Source organism: Mercenaria mercenaria, chromosome 19, assembly GCF_021730395.1.
Source record: "Mercenaria mercenaria strain notata chromosome 19, MADL_Memer_1, whole genome shotgun sequence".
In the NCBI taxonomy this organism is placed as follows: domain Eukaryota; kingdom Metazoa; phylum Mollusca; class Bivalvia; order Venerida; family Veneridae; genus Mercenaria; species Mercenaria mercenaria.
This window is the reverse complement of record NC_069379.1, coordinates 9,188,278-9,204,081: the sequence shown is the minus strand read 5'-3', so window position 1 is coordinate 9,204,081 and position 15,804 is coordinate 9,188,278. Positions and strand designations below refer to the sequence as shown.

The window sequence follows — 15,804 nt, the reverse complement described above, 5'->3', positions numbered from 1 at the left end:
TAGTTTTTGATCCTACATGACCCAGATTCAAACTGGACTTTGAGACCACCAAATTTAACATTCTAACTAATATTCACGAAGATGCAGTCAAAAATGTGGCCTCTACAGTGTTAGAGAGCTTTTCCTCTTATTTGACCTGGTGACCTAGTTTTTGAACCCAGATGACCCAATATCGAACTCGTCCAAGATTTTACTGAGGATAACACTCTGACCAAGTTTCATTAAGATTGGGCCAAAATTGTGACCTCTAGGGTGTTAACAAGCTTTTCCTTTTATTTGACCTGGTGACCTAGTTTTTCACCCCAGATGACCCAATATCAAACTCGTCCAAGATTTTATTGAGGGTAATACTCATACCATGTTTCATTAAGATTGGGCCAAAATTATTACCTCTAGAGTGTTAACAAGCTTTTCCTCTGATTTGACCTGGTGACCTAGTTTTTGACCCCAGATGACCCAATATCGAAGTCGTCCAAGATTTTACTGAGGATAACATTCTGACCAAGTTTCATTAAGATTGGGCCAAAATTGTGACCTCTAGGTTGTTAACAAGCTTTTCCTTTAATTTGACCTGGTGATTTGGGTTTTCGCCCCATATGACCCAATATCAAACTCGTCCAAGATTTTATTGAGGGTAATACTCTTACCATGTTTCATTAAGATTGGGCCAAAATTATGACCTCTAGAGTGTTAACAAGCTTTTCCTCTGATTTGACCTGGTGACCTAGTTTTTGACCCCAGATGACCCAACATCGAACTCGTCCAAGATTTTATTGAGGGTAATACTCTTACCATGTTTCATTAAGATTGGGCCAAAATTATGACCTCTAGAGTGTTAACAAGCTTTTCCTCTGATTTGACCTGGTGACCTAGTTTTTGACCCCAGATGACCCAATATCAAACTCGTCCAAGATTTTATTGAGGGTAATACTCTTACCATGTTTCATTAAGATTGGGCCAAAATTATGACCTCTGGAGTGTTAACAAGCTTTTCCTTTGATCTGACCTAGTGACCTAGTTTTTGACCCCAGATGACCAAATATCGAGCTCCTCCAAGATTTTATTGAGAGTAACATCCTGACCAAGTTTCATTAAGATTGGACCAAAATTGTGACCTCTAGAATGTTAACAAGCTTTTCCTTTGATTTGACCTGGTGACCTAGTTTTTGACCCCAGATGACCCAATATCGAACTCGTCCAAGATTTTATTGAGGGTAACATTCTGACCAAGTTTCATTAAGATTGGGCCAAAATTGTGACCTCTAGAGTGTTAACAGTCAAATTGTTTACGAGGGACGGACGGATGCCGACAGACACAGTTAAAGGGCATGTAGTCTACAGAAGTATTTTAATAAGGAAGGGAACTGTCAAGGAAAATAAAACGTCGGAAACGCTCAATTCATTATCTACATTATCATGTGACATGATACCCCACCCAGTCACATTATACTAACACCAGTAATAGCACTATCCTCTGAATGCTGAGCGCCAAGCAAGGTAGCCGCTAGTACCATTTTTATGTCTCTGGTATGACGCAGCCGGGGATTGAACCCACGACCTCCCGCACTCGAAGTGGACGCTCTACCACTAGGCTACCGAGGGAACTCCATACTTGATACACATGTCATTAGTTGGTACAACTATACATGGGTTATAGCTAATTTTAAAATACTTGGTTCATCCGTTAAAAATTATTTCACACCAAGGCTTAACTTATAATATATGTAGACAAGAGCCTTTCCTTCCTACGTGAAATGCAGGAACATAGTACATGGTTCATACAAAATTCTCTTACCAAAATTCAAGGACTTTTCAAGGTTAAATTTGTATTTTCAAGGATTTTTTTAAAATCCGTACCCAGTTCAAATTATACAATTATGACAATGTATTTCATGAACACGATAACTATGTATTAGTTTCTAACTTAAATAGTTTCATTACTGACTAGAAAACACGGTTCATTTGTTAACAACAATGGCCTCCACATACAGTTACACACACTAAATGAATTATTGTCACCACTGATAAAAAAATTAATGTCAGTTTATGTCAATCCTTAACCAATCCCCAAATACAGACATTTTAGATTTAGATTTTAGAGTATTTAACTGTTACCACTAATAAAATGGCAGGCCATGTCAACCCCTAAGTAATCCTGACTTCACAATATACTGATTAATCCTTGTTGGCCCTTGGGGTCTATTAACAGTTTCTGAAGTGGATGGGGGTGGGATAGTCATACCAGTGACAGAACTTTCCATCAGTTTCAAGAGTGGATGGGGGAGGTAGAGTTGAATTATTGTTGATATCTCGGCTACTGCCAGCACTAGTTTCGCTCTTTACATTGAAAGTTCCTTCCTGTCGAATGAATGCCACCCCACACAATGCCAACGACAATCTCACTTCTTCGTTTTTCTTATGGCTGCTTTGCACTCTTAGCATGCGACGTTATTGCACTTACACCCATGTGCGTCAAGTCAATATCTTTCATGCATAGCGTGCACTGGGCTTTGTGTTGGTTATCTCGTGGATTTTACCCACTGATACAGAGTTGGTGCGACTAAATACAGAGTTGGTGCGCCCGTGATATATTACAGACTCCGGTATATACCGGATTAACTAAATTTGAACAAAAACACCTTAAATGTATATATTTTGTAACCATGGTGATTCTAACCCTAACCTTTAGTCAGTATATTATGCACATTATACACTAAATGCGTGCGGACATGCAAAAAAATGAGTATTTTTGCCGTGCGCTCCATTTGATAATAATTGCGCGCATGCGCAGAACGGCTGCACCAACTCTGCAATGAGAAACATTCATACACAAACGTTTAGTATAAAACCCGTACCCTACAGGATACACGCTCTCGTAACGGCGACTTTTCGTACTCCTACACAAACGTATTTTAAATTTGCCAAAAAAAAGTTTTTTTATTCATTTTTACACCCATAACATACAATTTTGACAACAGACAGAAACTGTTAATGGATTTTCAAGGCTGTTTGCCTAAATTCAAGGACTTTCAGTCAAATTCAAGTACCCTTTTTGCATTTTTTCAATGCAACACTAAATTCAAGTACTTTTCAAGGTTGCAACCAAATTCAGGGACTTTTCAAGGCCTGTGCGAACCCTGTAGTAAGCGATGGATAATTTGCTGTTTTAATTTTCTAGTAACCTTTGGACAAGACTGGTTGGTGACACATAAATGTCTGCTGTGCTTGAGAAATATAGGTCCAAAATTGATACTAAAAGCTATTCTTTCTTATTTCTTTTCATACAATTAGTTTGTTTAAAGTTAAGAGTATCAGAAAGTTAAAAGAAATAAAACATATTTTTGAAAAGGTCCAGATCTTTGATCAATTGATTGGTCCGTGCATGTTTACAAATTTAAAAGTGAGTATGCCTTGATGTAATCTGATAATTTGATGACACAAAATAATGATAGGTCGGTTAATTGATCTGAAATATCAGAAACTTGGAAGATAAAAAAGTGATGCTTTAGAACATTTAAACTGCTTTATTTAATTTTTTTTTAAACTATTATAAAAATAAATTAAGATAAAATACTTCATTTATTTTGTTCATTGGCTGTTGTTGGTAAAATATCTAAGCACGTGTGATTTGTGTTACAATTTAACCAACTTTTTTGAAAAGATTTATTTGAATATTATACATGATTAATAATAAATCATGTTCAAAAATTTTTTTTTTCAATTGTTTCTTCGGATAACTGCTTTGATTACACCATCTTACATACATGCACCATATTAAACATTACTCTCCTGTATGCATTTTCATATTAGACCAAGGGCATTCTATAAATACATATAGGGGTCACAGCTTATATGTACAAAAGACCTATTCATTCAATATCACCTTTTTATCATTTCTTGTCCTGTATGTTTTGTCTTAGATTACCTCTTGTTGTAAATGCACAGTCACATACTTCACATTTAAAGATTGTCTCCTCTTTCTGTTTTTGGATATTCATTTTAAGGCATGTAAATTCTTGAGTACATGTATATGTGCAGACATGTCATTTACATTCTTCTTCAGTATGTAGTTTCATATGCCTGATCAGAGATCTTTTTTGATTACATGCATAATCACAAAAACCACATTTAAAGCGTCTCTCTCCTGTATGTGTTGCCATATGTCTCTTCAGACCACTGCTATGGTAGGAGGCATAATCACACATATTACATTTAAAGCTTTTCTCTCCAGTATGTCTCTTCATATGTGTTTTTAGACTGCTTCTTAGATTGCATGCATAATCACAAACATCGCATTTAAAAGGTTTCTCTCCTGTATGTACTATCATATGTCTCTTCAGACTAGTGCCATCGTGATATGCATAACCACAGACATCACATTTAAAGCGTTTTTCTCCTGTATGCATTGCAATATGCCGGTTCAGAGAATTTCTCACATTACACACATAATCGCACATATTGCATTTAAAGCGTTTCTCTCCAGTATGTATTGCCATATGTCTCTTCAGATTACTCTGATGGTGACATGAATAATCACAAACATCACATTTAAAGATCTTTGCCTCTCCTGTATGTATATTCATATGTGTCCTCAGATAAGCCTTTGAGTTGCAGGAATAATCACAAAACTGACATTTATAACTCTTCTCTTCAGTATGCACTGCCATATGTTCCTTTAAATGTCCGTTAGTATTTGTAACAAAGTTACAAAAATCACAGCTGAAGCGTTTCTCCCCTACATGTGTTTCAATGTGTCCTGTTAGAGTACTTTTCGACCTAAATGCAGAACCGCAAATATCACAATTATAGCATTTATCCCCTGTATGTATTTCCATATGATTCTTTAGCTCATAAATTGTGTAAAATGCATGATCACAAACATCACATTTAAAGCTTCGCACTCCTGTGTGTTTTAGCATATGTCTCTTCAGATTACTGGATTGATTACATTTATAATCACACATTTTACATTTATATAGATATTCTCCTGTATGTATTCTCATATGGCCCTTTAGGTTGGAGCTTTCAACACATGCATAATCGCATATCTTGCACTTAAAGGGTTTCTCCCCTGTATGAATTCTCATATGAACCTTCAGTTTATTCCTTGATTTAGATGCAAAATTACAAACATCACATTTAAATCTTTTCTTTATGTCCTGCATTTTTGTATTTTCCTTGTTTTCTGCTTGAATATCATCCTTAATTTCAAACATTTTCTCCTGTATGTGAAGCATTTTCTGCATTAAGATGATAGTTATTCTTGTAGTTTCTTACACACTTGTAAATCGGTATTTCCCTTAGTTTAGACTCTCCAATTGTTCAGTGTTTCATAACAAAACTATATATACCATTACACAAGAGATTCTTCTCCTGTAAAAAGCAAGTATTTGCTCTGACTTTCTATGTCTGCATATATTCAACTTTGCTCTTTATTCCTTTTAGATTGATGAATGAATACAAGTTGAAATCCACAAAATGTCTGCTGCATAGATCTGCAATAGATTGAAAAGTACAGATTATCTCGCTTATATATTATATAATAACTTTCGGAGTAAATGCTTTCAGAAGCACTTTATACAAAAAGCAGCCCACTCCTAGAGCAAATTCATCCCCCACAGTACAGGAATGGGATAATAACAATTTTGATATTAGATATTGACATGTATATGAGCCGTGCCATGAGAAAACCAACATAGTGGGTGTGCGACCAGCATGGATCCAGACCAGCCTGCGCATCCGTGCAGTCTGGTCAGGCTCCATGCTGTTCACTTTTAAAGCCTATTGGAATTGGAGAAACTATTAGCGAACAGCATGGATCCTGACCAGACTGCGCGGATGCGCAGGCTGGTCTGGATCCATGCTGGTCGCATACCCACTATGTTGGTTTTCCTGTGGCACGGCTCATATATTGAACAGTTGATACTGGCTTTATTGCATTTTTTTTGTTGTTGATGGATTTAACGTTGCACAGACACATGATAGGTCATATCGCGTCATTCAAGCTCTGCATTATTTCATCACAAGCGGGCACCTGTGTAGAATCAGACCTTCTGTAAACCAGCTGGATGGCTTCCTCACACGAGTATTTCAACGCCCTGAGTAAGGCTCGAACCCACATCGGTGAGGGGCAAGTGATTTGAAGTCAGCAACCTTAACCACTTGGCCACAGAGGCCTTATAGCTATTTCATTTACATACAGTATTAAACAATTGTAAATGACAGTTCAAACAACTAGAACTCCAAGTGCCAATATACACTCTAAATTAAAAGCATTATCACTTAACTTACAAATTCCTATTAAGATTTAGAATATAAAATCATGTGTACTATTTGCAATATCAACTGTAAACCAAAACCTACCTGATATAAAATTACATAAAAGTTGACAGTATGAGGGCTCAGAGCGAAACTAGTCTAAGTGTATATAGAAATAGAAGCAGATAGACTAGTTTCGCTCTGAGCCCTGAGTACATGAATACATGTAAGGATGTGGAGCGAGTACATGAATGCAAAAATGTCGAGTAACTGACCAGGTGAGGACAAGAATAATTGAATGATGAGTAACTGACCAAATGAGTTCAAGAACACATGTACAGATGCGGAGCGAGTACACGGAAGAACAAATGTTGATCAAATGACAGAGTTCATGAACATGTACCAATGTTAAATGACGGAGTACATGTGTGTTTGGGTGTAGAGTAAGTGACTGAGTGGACAAATGAATAAATGTACATGTACAGAAAATTTGTGACTGGTTTTGGACCGGTTGAATAATTAGAGAAACAGGTATGTGAACTTAGCTAAGCAACAAGACAGTCCAATATTTTATACCAATATATTTCCTTGTTTATTTGATATATACTCAGTGTCACTGAAAAGTTACCACCTTAATGTCCCTTATATTTTAAAAATCGCATTGGACTGTGTTAAATGCATTTTTGACGCAGCTGAGATGTCACTGGTGTAAAGATTTGTCAAATTCGATTAACTTCATTTGAGGCACATGCCGCACGTGCAAAATGACTTTTAGAGGCAATGTCGACATGTACAAATTTTCTATCGCCAATCATTCATTGCACTTAGTGGAGTTAGTGGACAGACCAAAAGGAATACGTTAATAAAAACAAAATATCCTTGCTAAGAATGTCACTTTAAGGCACGATCAACGCCATCAGGCCATTGGCAAGGTTGACGCCGAACTTTCATGTCACGAAATTGAATTTAGTATGTGCTGTTCTCACCTGACAGTCATGAAATGGGTTAGGAGACATGATCAGACAGGGTCTATAAGTAATACAGCGCACACAGGCCATGAAAAAGTGACGTCGATATTGTATAAAATAGTAAAGAGGAATATTTTAGGTGGTAACTTTTCAGTGACGCCGAGTATTTATATGCCGTCTAATTGCAACCACTTACAACACCAACTGGTGTAAACAAAAACAAAATTGGTAAATACTGTATATAAATAAATAACTTACATTTATCAGTTGAAGAAATATTTATCCAAAATTACTGGGGAAGAGGATGATTTTTGCCCACTGTCACACATAAGGTCTGACATTGGGTTCCTTTTCATTACTTGATCCGAAATGACTATTGCAGGATTTTTGGGAAAGTTTCAATATAATACTACGAAGAAAATATTTTAAATGACAGTTATCGGATTTACATGTATCATCAGTAAATGTTCGTTCAGTCCACATTTATCTAAGGGTGTAACGATATATCGGTTTATATTCAGTACCAGTCCTGTACTGGTTGGGTACCATTTTCCGGACAGGACTAGTTTCCGGACACATGTAATATCCGCTTCATTTCGTTGTAATTCATGTAATTGTTTCATCTAGATCATTTAGATGTTTGTTCTTCATGTCTACAGCAAACCACTATTTTATAAGGCTGTATAATGTTTTAGTTTTTGATGATAACTCATCTGCGTTTACAAAACAAGTTTCTGTCTTAACGGGGTATGAAGATAGCATTGCGCACGCGCAGTAGTTCACACATGCCGAGGTATCAAGAGGTGAAGAAATAATCAAACTACATAATGACTGTCTGCTGATAACATGTTTTATTTTTAATTTAATGCTAAAAGTTACACAAGATGCAGGGCTGAGGATTTTTGCACTAATTTCATTCTATATCTATTGGAATTATCAAGAATTCCTATAAGACGAAAATCAAGTTTTTTATAGTCAACCTCGGTTTGCTTTTGTAGCTGCTATTGAAAGTCGAGTTACGTTTCGTGCGCAATTTTGAAGAGATGAATGATAAAGAAATGTGTAGAAAAAGTTTAATTACTTATTTTGATACCAAATAAACAACAAGACACCGTCAAAATATTTGTCCGGAAACTGGTTTACCTGACGGGAAAAATAACGCATTTTAGTGACCTCACTTGAGGCCCCATGGAACCCATATTTTACGTCACAAAGCGATGCTGATTACAACATCAGATGTGGAAAATGCTGAATTTTGTGCAGTGTGAGCTTCATTTATGTCAAATATTTTTTTAGGAGCGGATATATGGATATGTGTCCGGAAAATGGTTCCCAACTAGTACAGTGAAATCTTAAGACCTCTTTTTCTGTACTTCAGTATTTCAATGCTATGAAAACTATAAATTCCATTCCAGTTTTTAGTTTTATTCATTGAGAAAAACAGATACAATCACCTATTCATAAAATGAAGATCTGATGCAATGAAAAAAGACTAGCATACAAAGTCAAAGGAAGAAATCGATAATCGAACTGCAACAAGATCAGAAGCGCAACTCTTTAATGCATAGCAATATTAGAAAAAAGAACAATAGATACTTTTACCTCTAATATATTGACATGTAGCTAACTAAAATCAATAAATTACAAATGACGAATTTTGTCAAAGGGAAATAACTGTCTAGGAAAATGAACGGTCGCCGACGACTAAATTTAACATAAATAAGGTAACCAATACACGACTGTAAACACCGAGTAGATTCTACTTATAAATGAATATTGACTAGACAATAAAAATAATCTGATCCTATTCCATTATAGATGAAGTTTTAATAAACAGAAGAACAAATTATTTGACTAAAAAAGTCCCTACCTGGAAATAATAGCCCTTATCCAGAGTAAATAAGTTATTCACAAGGTCAGTATCATGAAGAGATGTGGTTGAACTCCCAAAGCTACAAACCTTATATAGTGAAAAAAATTCCAGGCCGATGATACTCATTATCAGTGTCAAAATCTTGCAATTATCAAGAGGAAAACTCAACAATTGAACTCTTAATTACACAAACCCGCATGTGTATTGATTAAGGTTTTTTTATGTAGTAGCTCTATTAATCCCTTTGTCAACTGACACGCAAATAACAATAATGTGCATCTTCCAAATATCATAAGACCCTGAAGGCATACATCAAACGGATCAGACAGGAAATTACCATAAGGCCCCGAAGGGGTACATTAGAGGGATAAAACAAACAGAAAATCAATTTATTAATTAGTGATAGTCATTAGGAACTGGCCAAAACTGATTTCCATTAATATACCACATACTGATTGGTTTCCATAGTGATTTATGACTTATGACTGGAATGAATGCTTTAAATTTGTGGTATGTGGAAGCAGTCAATTGTGACAGTCTAACAATTAACAAAAAATATGGATATTGAAAACTACAAGATATGACTAAAATTATTCTAGACAAAGCTTGCAAATTATCGTTCACAGTTTTAGATAATTGACCATTTAATACAAAATAGAGATCAGTATTTTTCAGTATTTTCGTAAACGGAAGTCATCAATTTATTGATACGTCCTGGCTTTTCGTAGAAAAGAAACTAGCATGCAGTTATTATATTGTAATAGGAGCGGAAAAATGTGCAGCCCGATACAGGACTCGAACCTGCGACCTTCTGCTTGCAAGTCAGATGGTTTCACTGCATTATGGTCAACCCCATATTTTCTGGGTATATTTTGATTGCCTAAAGACAGACCTTCAAGACAAGGGTAGTCTCATAGGAAGTGAAAGGCTAGAAATCTTGATAAAAATATGTTATAAGTTGTTAATTTTATATAGAAAATAGTAGCGGAGGCATTTAATACCATCATACCTATACATTACATACACATTCCTACAATATAAACGGTTATGGAAGAAAGTTATATAATTTTATCTCCACGTGTAACACAGTAGCTCTAGATGTCATATTACATTTAAAACAATTGTATCATATAAAAAAATCCTTTGTGTTATAAATGCAGTTGAAGATCTTCTTTTGCGATCTTGATACGCTTCGAGGGAGAAAAAAAATCCCTTCTCCAGTATTTACGTATAACGTACTATTAAGCTTTAAATTATGACATCTCTCATTCAATCTCACACGAATCAGAATTTAAGTAAGAAGTGTTGCCGCAGTTACAAAACACAGACTTTAATGTTTTCGAACAATTTCCCCCAGAGGTCCAGGAGAAACGTAGGCGTCTTGTCCCAAAGATGAAGGAGGCGAAGAGGAATGGCAAGCGGGCATGGATAGCGTACGACACGCTTTTCATAGATGGCAAGGCGGTGCAGCAATAGGAATACACTGGAGATGAACTCTCTGTGCTTTCATGGAATATTCATGGACTTACTAGAGACAAAAAGGAGAGTTTAGACTTTGTAAATATGTTAGCTATGTATGATATTTGTTTTCTTTATGAATCATGGTGTAATTCTAAGTCTAGTATTGAACTGAATGGTTATATTTCTCACAATTATTATAGGAAGTTCCAAAATAGAAACGCTAAACGTAACAGTGGTGGATTAATACTATATTACAAAGAGCAGATTAAAGACGGTATTGAAATTATACAAAATCATTTTGATACTATCATTTGGTTAAAGCTTGACCATGTATTTTTTGGTATTGAAAAAGATATCTATCTCTGCGGAGCATATATCTGGGGCAATGAGTCACCTGTTTATAATACGGTAAATGTCGATCTCTTTAATATCTTACAAAATGATATGTACTTATATAACAGTCTTGGTTCCGTATACATGTCTGGGGATTTTAATAGGAGAGATCGCCGTGACGTCACGCGTTAACATCTGTTTATCTGGTGGTTGGCAAAACAAATGATTTTAACACCGTTTGCGTATTGAATCAGAATTTTTAATTTTTAATAACTTTTTTGCTCATTTATGGATTTTCAAAATTCAAAAAGATTTGAAATACTAACAAACTTCATATTTTTGTATCCAAATATCTTTTTTCAATGAATAACCGTTTTAAATGACATATAATTTTAAAAGCGGCCTAGTGATTTTCACAACCTTTAGAAAAACAGTGTAAGTTAAGCGTTCATAATTAATCCATTTTATTTCGAAATAACAATTAAAAGTAATCAATAAATTGCTTGTTTTATAACCTTTCCATTGATCAAAAATTCATTTATGTAATTTGTGTTTTAAGAAAGTTTAGACCGTAAGAAAAACATCACTGTTTACAAAAAACATGGACGGTCGGCTTCTGCCCACCCGATCATTGTCTTATCAGTTCTAAAAATAGAATTTGTATACAAACACGATCTCTCCTATAGCAGAGTGGGTCAAAAGAATGATTTTATTATACATGATAGATTTAATGTGTGTATTGATGATATTGATTATACCCCAGATTTTTCCACAGGAAGGGCCTCATTAGATAACTCGCATAATAGTCACGGTATTAAATTATTGGATTTATGTAAAGCGACAGGCTTACGTATCGTAAATGGTCGACTTGGTGATACAAACCAATTTACATTCTTGTCCCATAACGGGTGTTCAGTAATTGATTATCTACTTACTGAAGATTGCAATTTTTCTAAGTTAAATGACTTTTGTATTGGCAGTTTTAATGAATGGAGCGATCACGCTCCATTGGGTTTTACGTTGTGTTGCAATAATGCTACTACTGTCACTCCCGGGCACAATGAAATTAAGTTTAAATGGGATGACAACTTACGGGAACAGTTCCGCTCTGGTGTTATTGCAAATTTACCGAAATTTAATTTGATTGTATCAAATGTGGATCGATATGATAGAAAATATGTTAATGAAATATTGAATGATTTTACAAATACAGTTAGAAGTGTTGCAGATCCGTTATTTTCAAAATCGTATTATTTTAAAGAAGATGTGTGTTTTCAGTCTTATAAGAATCAAGATAAGGATTGGTTTGATTTCGAATGTGTTGAGGCTCGTAATTTGTACTTAGATGCTCTTAGAGTATTTAATTTTGACAAATCTCATACAAATAGAATTCATTTATGTGAATGTAAGAAGCACTATAAAGGTATTGTCCGAAAAAAGAAAAATGTACATTACAAAATGAAAATGAAAGAGATTGAGAATATGAAGTCTAGTAAGCCTAGAGACTTTTGGAAGCATTTCAAGTCAAAAACTTGCAAAAATTCAGATAAAATACATTTAAATGATTTTCGCGATTATTTTGAGAACATAGGAGGAAATATTTTCAATTGTACTAACGACGAATCTGAGATCTTTAATGAACAAAATGATTTTGACTTGCCTAATAATGTGTATCCTGAGCTTGACACGCCAATTACTGCCGATGAAATTGTTAAAGCAGTTACTTGTTTAAAACGGCATTGATAACTTGTTAAATGAATATTTTATAGAAACTATTGATATCTTATCATTTCATTTGTGTGACCTCTTTAATTTGATATTGAATTCTGGGTATTACCCGGATACATGGTCAGAGGGTATTATCATACCATTACACAAAAAAGGCTCAATTACCGATGTTAATAATTATCGTGGTATTACCCTTGTGAGTTGTTTGTCTAAATTATTCACAACTATCTTAAATAAACGTGTTGAAAATGTATGTGAAAACCATAACATTATTTCGGACGCACAATTTGGTTTCCGAAAGGGGCGTTCCACTGTAGATGCCACATTCATTCTCTCATCTTTAATACAAAATTATTTATATAACAATAAGCGTTTATATGTGACTTTTGTTGATATGAAAAAGTGCTTTGATTCTATTTATAGAAATGGCTTATGGTTAAAAATGTATAAATCTGGTATACAAGGTAAATTATTAAGAATTGTACGTGATATGTATAGAAAGGTTAAATCATGTGTTAAGTCATTTTCTTCGTATTCTGAATATTTCACTTATGCTGTCGGTCTACGTCAAGGGGAGGTAATGTCTCCGTTATTATTTTCTTTATTTGTTGAAGACCTTGAGCTATATCTTCAAAATGATGTAAACAGTGGCTTGCAAATTGATGAAATTATAATGGTATTGTTATTATTTGCCGACGACATGGCCATTATAGGTAAAACGCCAGACGAAATGCAGAATCAATTAGATAATTTATACAATTATTGTAACACATGGGGATTACAGGTAAACACTGAAAAAACAAAAATTATGGTATTTAGAAAACGGGGCGGATTATTACACACTGAGCGTTGGACCTATAATGACCATCCATTAGAAGTTGTTAATGATTTCAATTACTTAGGCACTGTCTTCAACTACACAGGTGGATTCAATCTTAACCAGGAACATTTAGTGGGTAAAGCCCTTAAGGCAATGAATGTTTTACTTTGTAAATGTCAAGACTATGACTTAAAACCAAAACTGTTATGTCAATTATTTGACGCATTTGTTGGGTCAATTTTAAATTATGGATGTGAAGTGTGGGGCTACACTAAATCTAAAGAGATAGAGCGAATTCATCTTAAATTTTGTAAACGATTGTTAAGAGTTAAATTCAACACATGTAATGCTGCTGTCTATGGCGAATTGGGTAGATATCCCCTTTATATTCAACGATATGTCCGCATATTACAATATTGGTCGAAACTTGTGTCAACTGAAAATATTATTTTGAAAACTATTTATAAACAAGCAGTTGCTGATTGTGATAGTGGGCATCGTAACTGGATATTTAATGTAAAGAGTATGTTGAATACTTATGGCTTTGCCCATGTATTTGATGAAATAAATACCATAAACATGAAATCATTTGTTCAAGTTTTTAAAAGTAGAGTAATTGACACTTTTAGACAAGAATGGTTTAGTTCCATAGATAACAGTTCTGTGCTTACGATGTATAGACAATTTAAAGCCTCATTTGGTTATGAATGTTATCTTGATATTTTACCAAGAAGCCTCAGATTTTATTTTTGTAGACTACGTATGTCTGTGCATCCATTACGAATACAAACTGGTAGATATAGTGGTAATAGTATACCCAGACACGAACGACATTGTTTAGTTTGTAATACAAATGATTTAGAAGACGAGTATCATTTTATATGTATATGCCCATACTATTCTGATTTAAGACGAAAATATGTCAATAGAAAATATCATGTTAGACCATCAGTTTTTAAATATATCCAATTGTTAACTAGTACCAACAGAACCGAACTTATTAATTTGGCTTTATTTGTGAAAGAAGCATTGTGTGCACGTTCTAATGTTCTAAATGTTGAAATTTAAATTTGTTCATCTCCATCGAATATCCATATACAATGTTTATAAAGGTTTATACAATTACTTATTCATTTTCCATTTATATTTGTATAGTGTCTTATCCAAACTGTTTATAATTGCACGTTGAAACTATTTACGAAATCTATGTGTAGTTTCACGTTGATATTATTTATGTAATTTATGTGTTATAGACAATGTACAATGTACAAGTCTTCAATAAAATATCTGTCTGTCTGTCTGTCTGTCTGTTGATTTAATTAAATTTGGCGTGACTGAATCATTTTTGACACCACAGTATAAGCTATCTGACTTTCATAACTATTTTAATAGCAGGCTACAAAATAGAACGGTGAAAGTGAAACGAATGAAGAAACCTAATTAGATGGGCTAGATTTTCTGTTTTATTTATTTTTAAAAGACCTCCGATTTTTTAAATTATAATTTTCATCCAGTCCGTCACAAATATGAGACCTTGCAGCTTATACGGATCAATGATAAATATCACGTCTGAAACCTAAAAAAGAAAGATTTCTTTCTCGGGAGTGATTACTGGAACATCATGCTACAAACCAGCACTAGTGAAACATTAAACGCTTTTCAATTACAATTTAGCGTTTGCTGTCACACCCGCTTGTTGCTACGCAACGCAATACGCTGAAGTGCCCGGATATCCGACCTGATCAATCAAATTTCCACCAAAGAGCTATAAACAAGAAATATCTTTAAAAATGATTGTCGGCGAATTGTAATAACATCTAACATTTTTTCAAATTGCAAAACTAAACACCGCACTTTAACAATTTAAATGGTTCTCTTTTAATTTTTCGCAAAACGGTTTCGTAGGGTTGCAATTTTGTTTCGTTTATCCTTAGACGAATTGTAGTTTGATGAAGTAGTTTGATGAAGATTCATGAAGCGGTTCATGAGAAGAGGTCATTAAACGTGTTTATATTTTTAGCTAAATTTGTCCCTATCCCCATTTGTAACAAAATAGCAGGAGACCTTACGATATTGTTACACATCGAGTTTGATAAAAATCCATTACATTTAAGTGGTTAATGCGAAGAAAGGCATATCTACTTTTAGCTATAGTGGTCCCTAATAGGGCCCAAGTTCCTATATAAATAAATTTGAAAGAGGACCTTATAATGATGCTCCAGACCAAGTATGACAAAGATCCACCAAGCTGTTCATGAGACGCTGTATAAAGGCATTTCTAGTTTTAGATCTAGCAGCCCCTAAAAGGGGTCAAATGTCCCAGCTGAACAAAGTTGGCTGCGGGCCTAATAAAGATGCTACAA

The 15,804-nt window shown here is 34.6% G+C and overlaps 1 protein-coding gene across 1 annotated transcript in view; it reads right to left on the bottom strand.

The window, feature by feature from the left end:
- Positions 1-3,605: 3,605 nt before the first annotated feature.
- LOC123542891 (zinc finger protein 91-like) overlaps positions 3,606-15,804 on the bottom strand; it is a 28,640-nt gene continuing 16,441 nt past the window's right edge. The window contains exon 3 of the mRNA XM_045328922.2: positions 3,606-5,272. Within this exon, the coding sequence (XP_045184857.2) occupies positions 4,044-5,272 (1,229 nt within the window). The 3' untranslated portion in view covers positions 3,606-4,043. The remainder of the gene's footprint in view (positions 5,273-15,804) is intronic.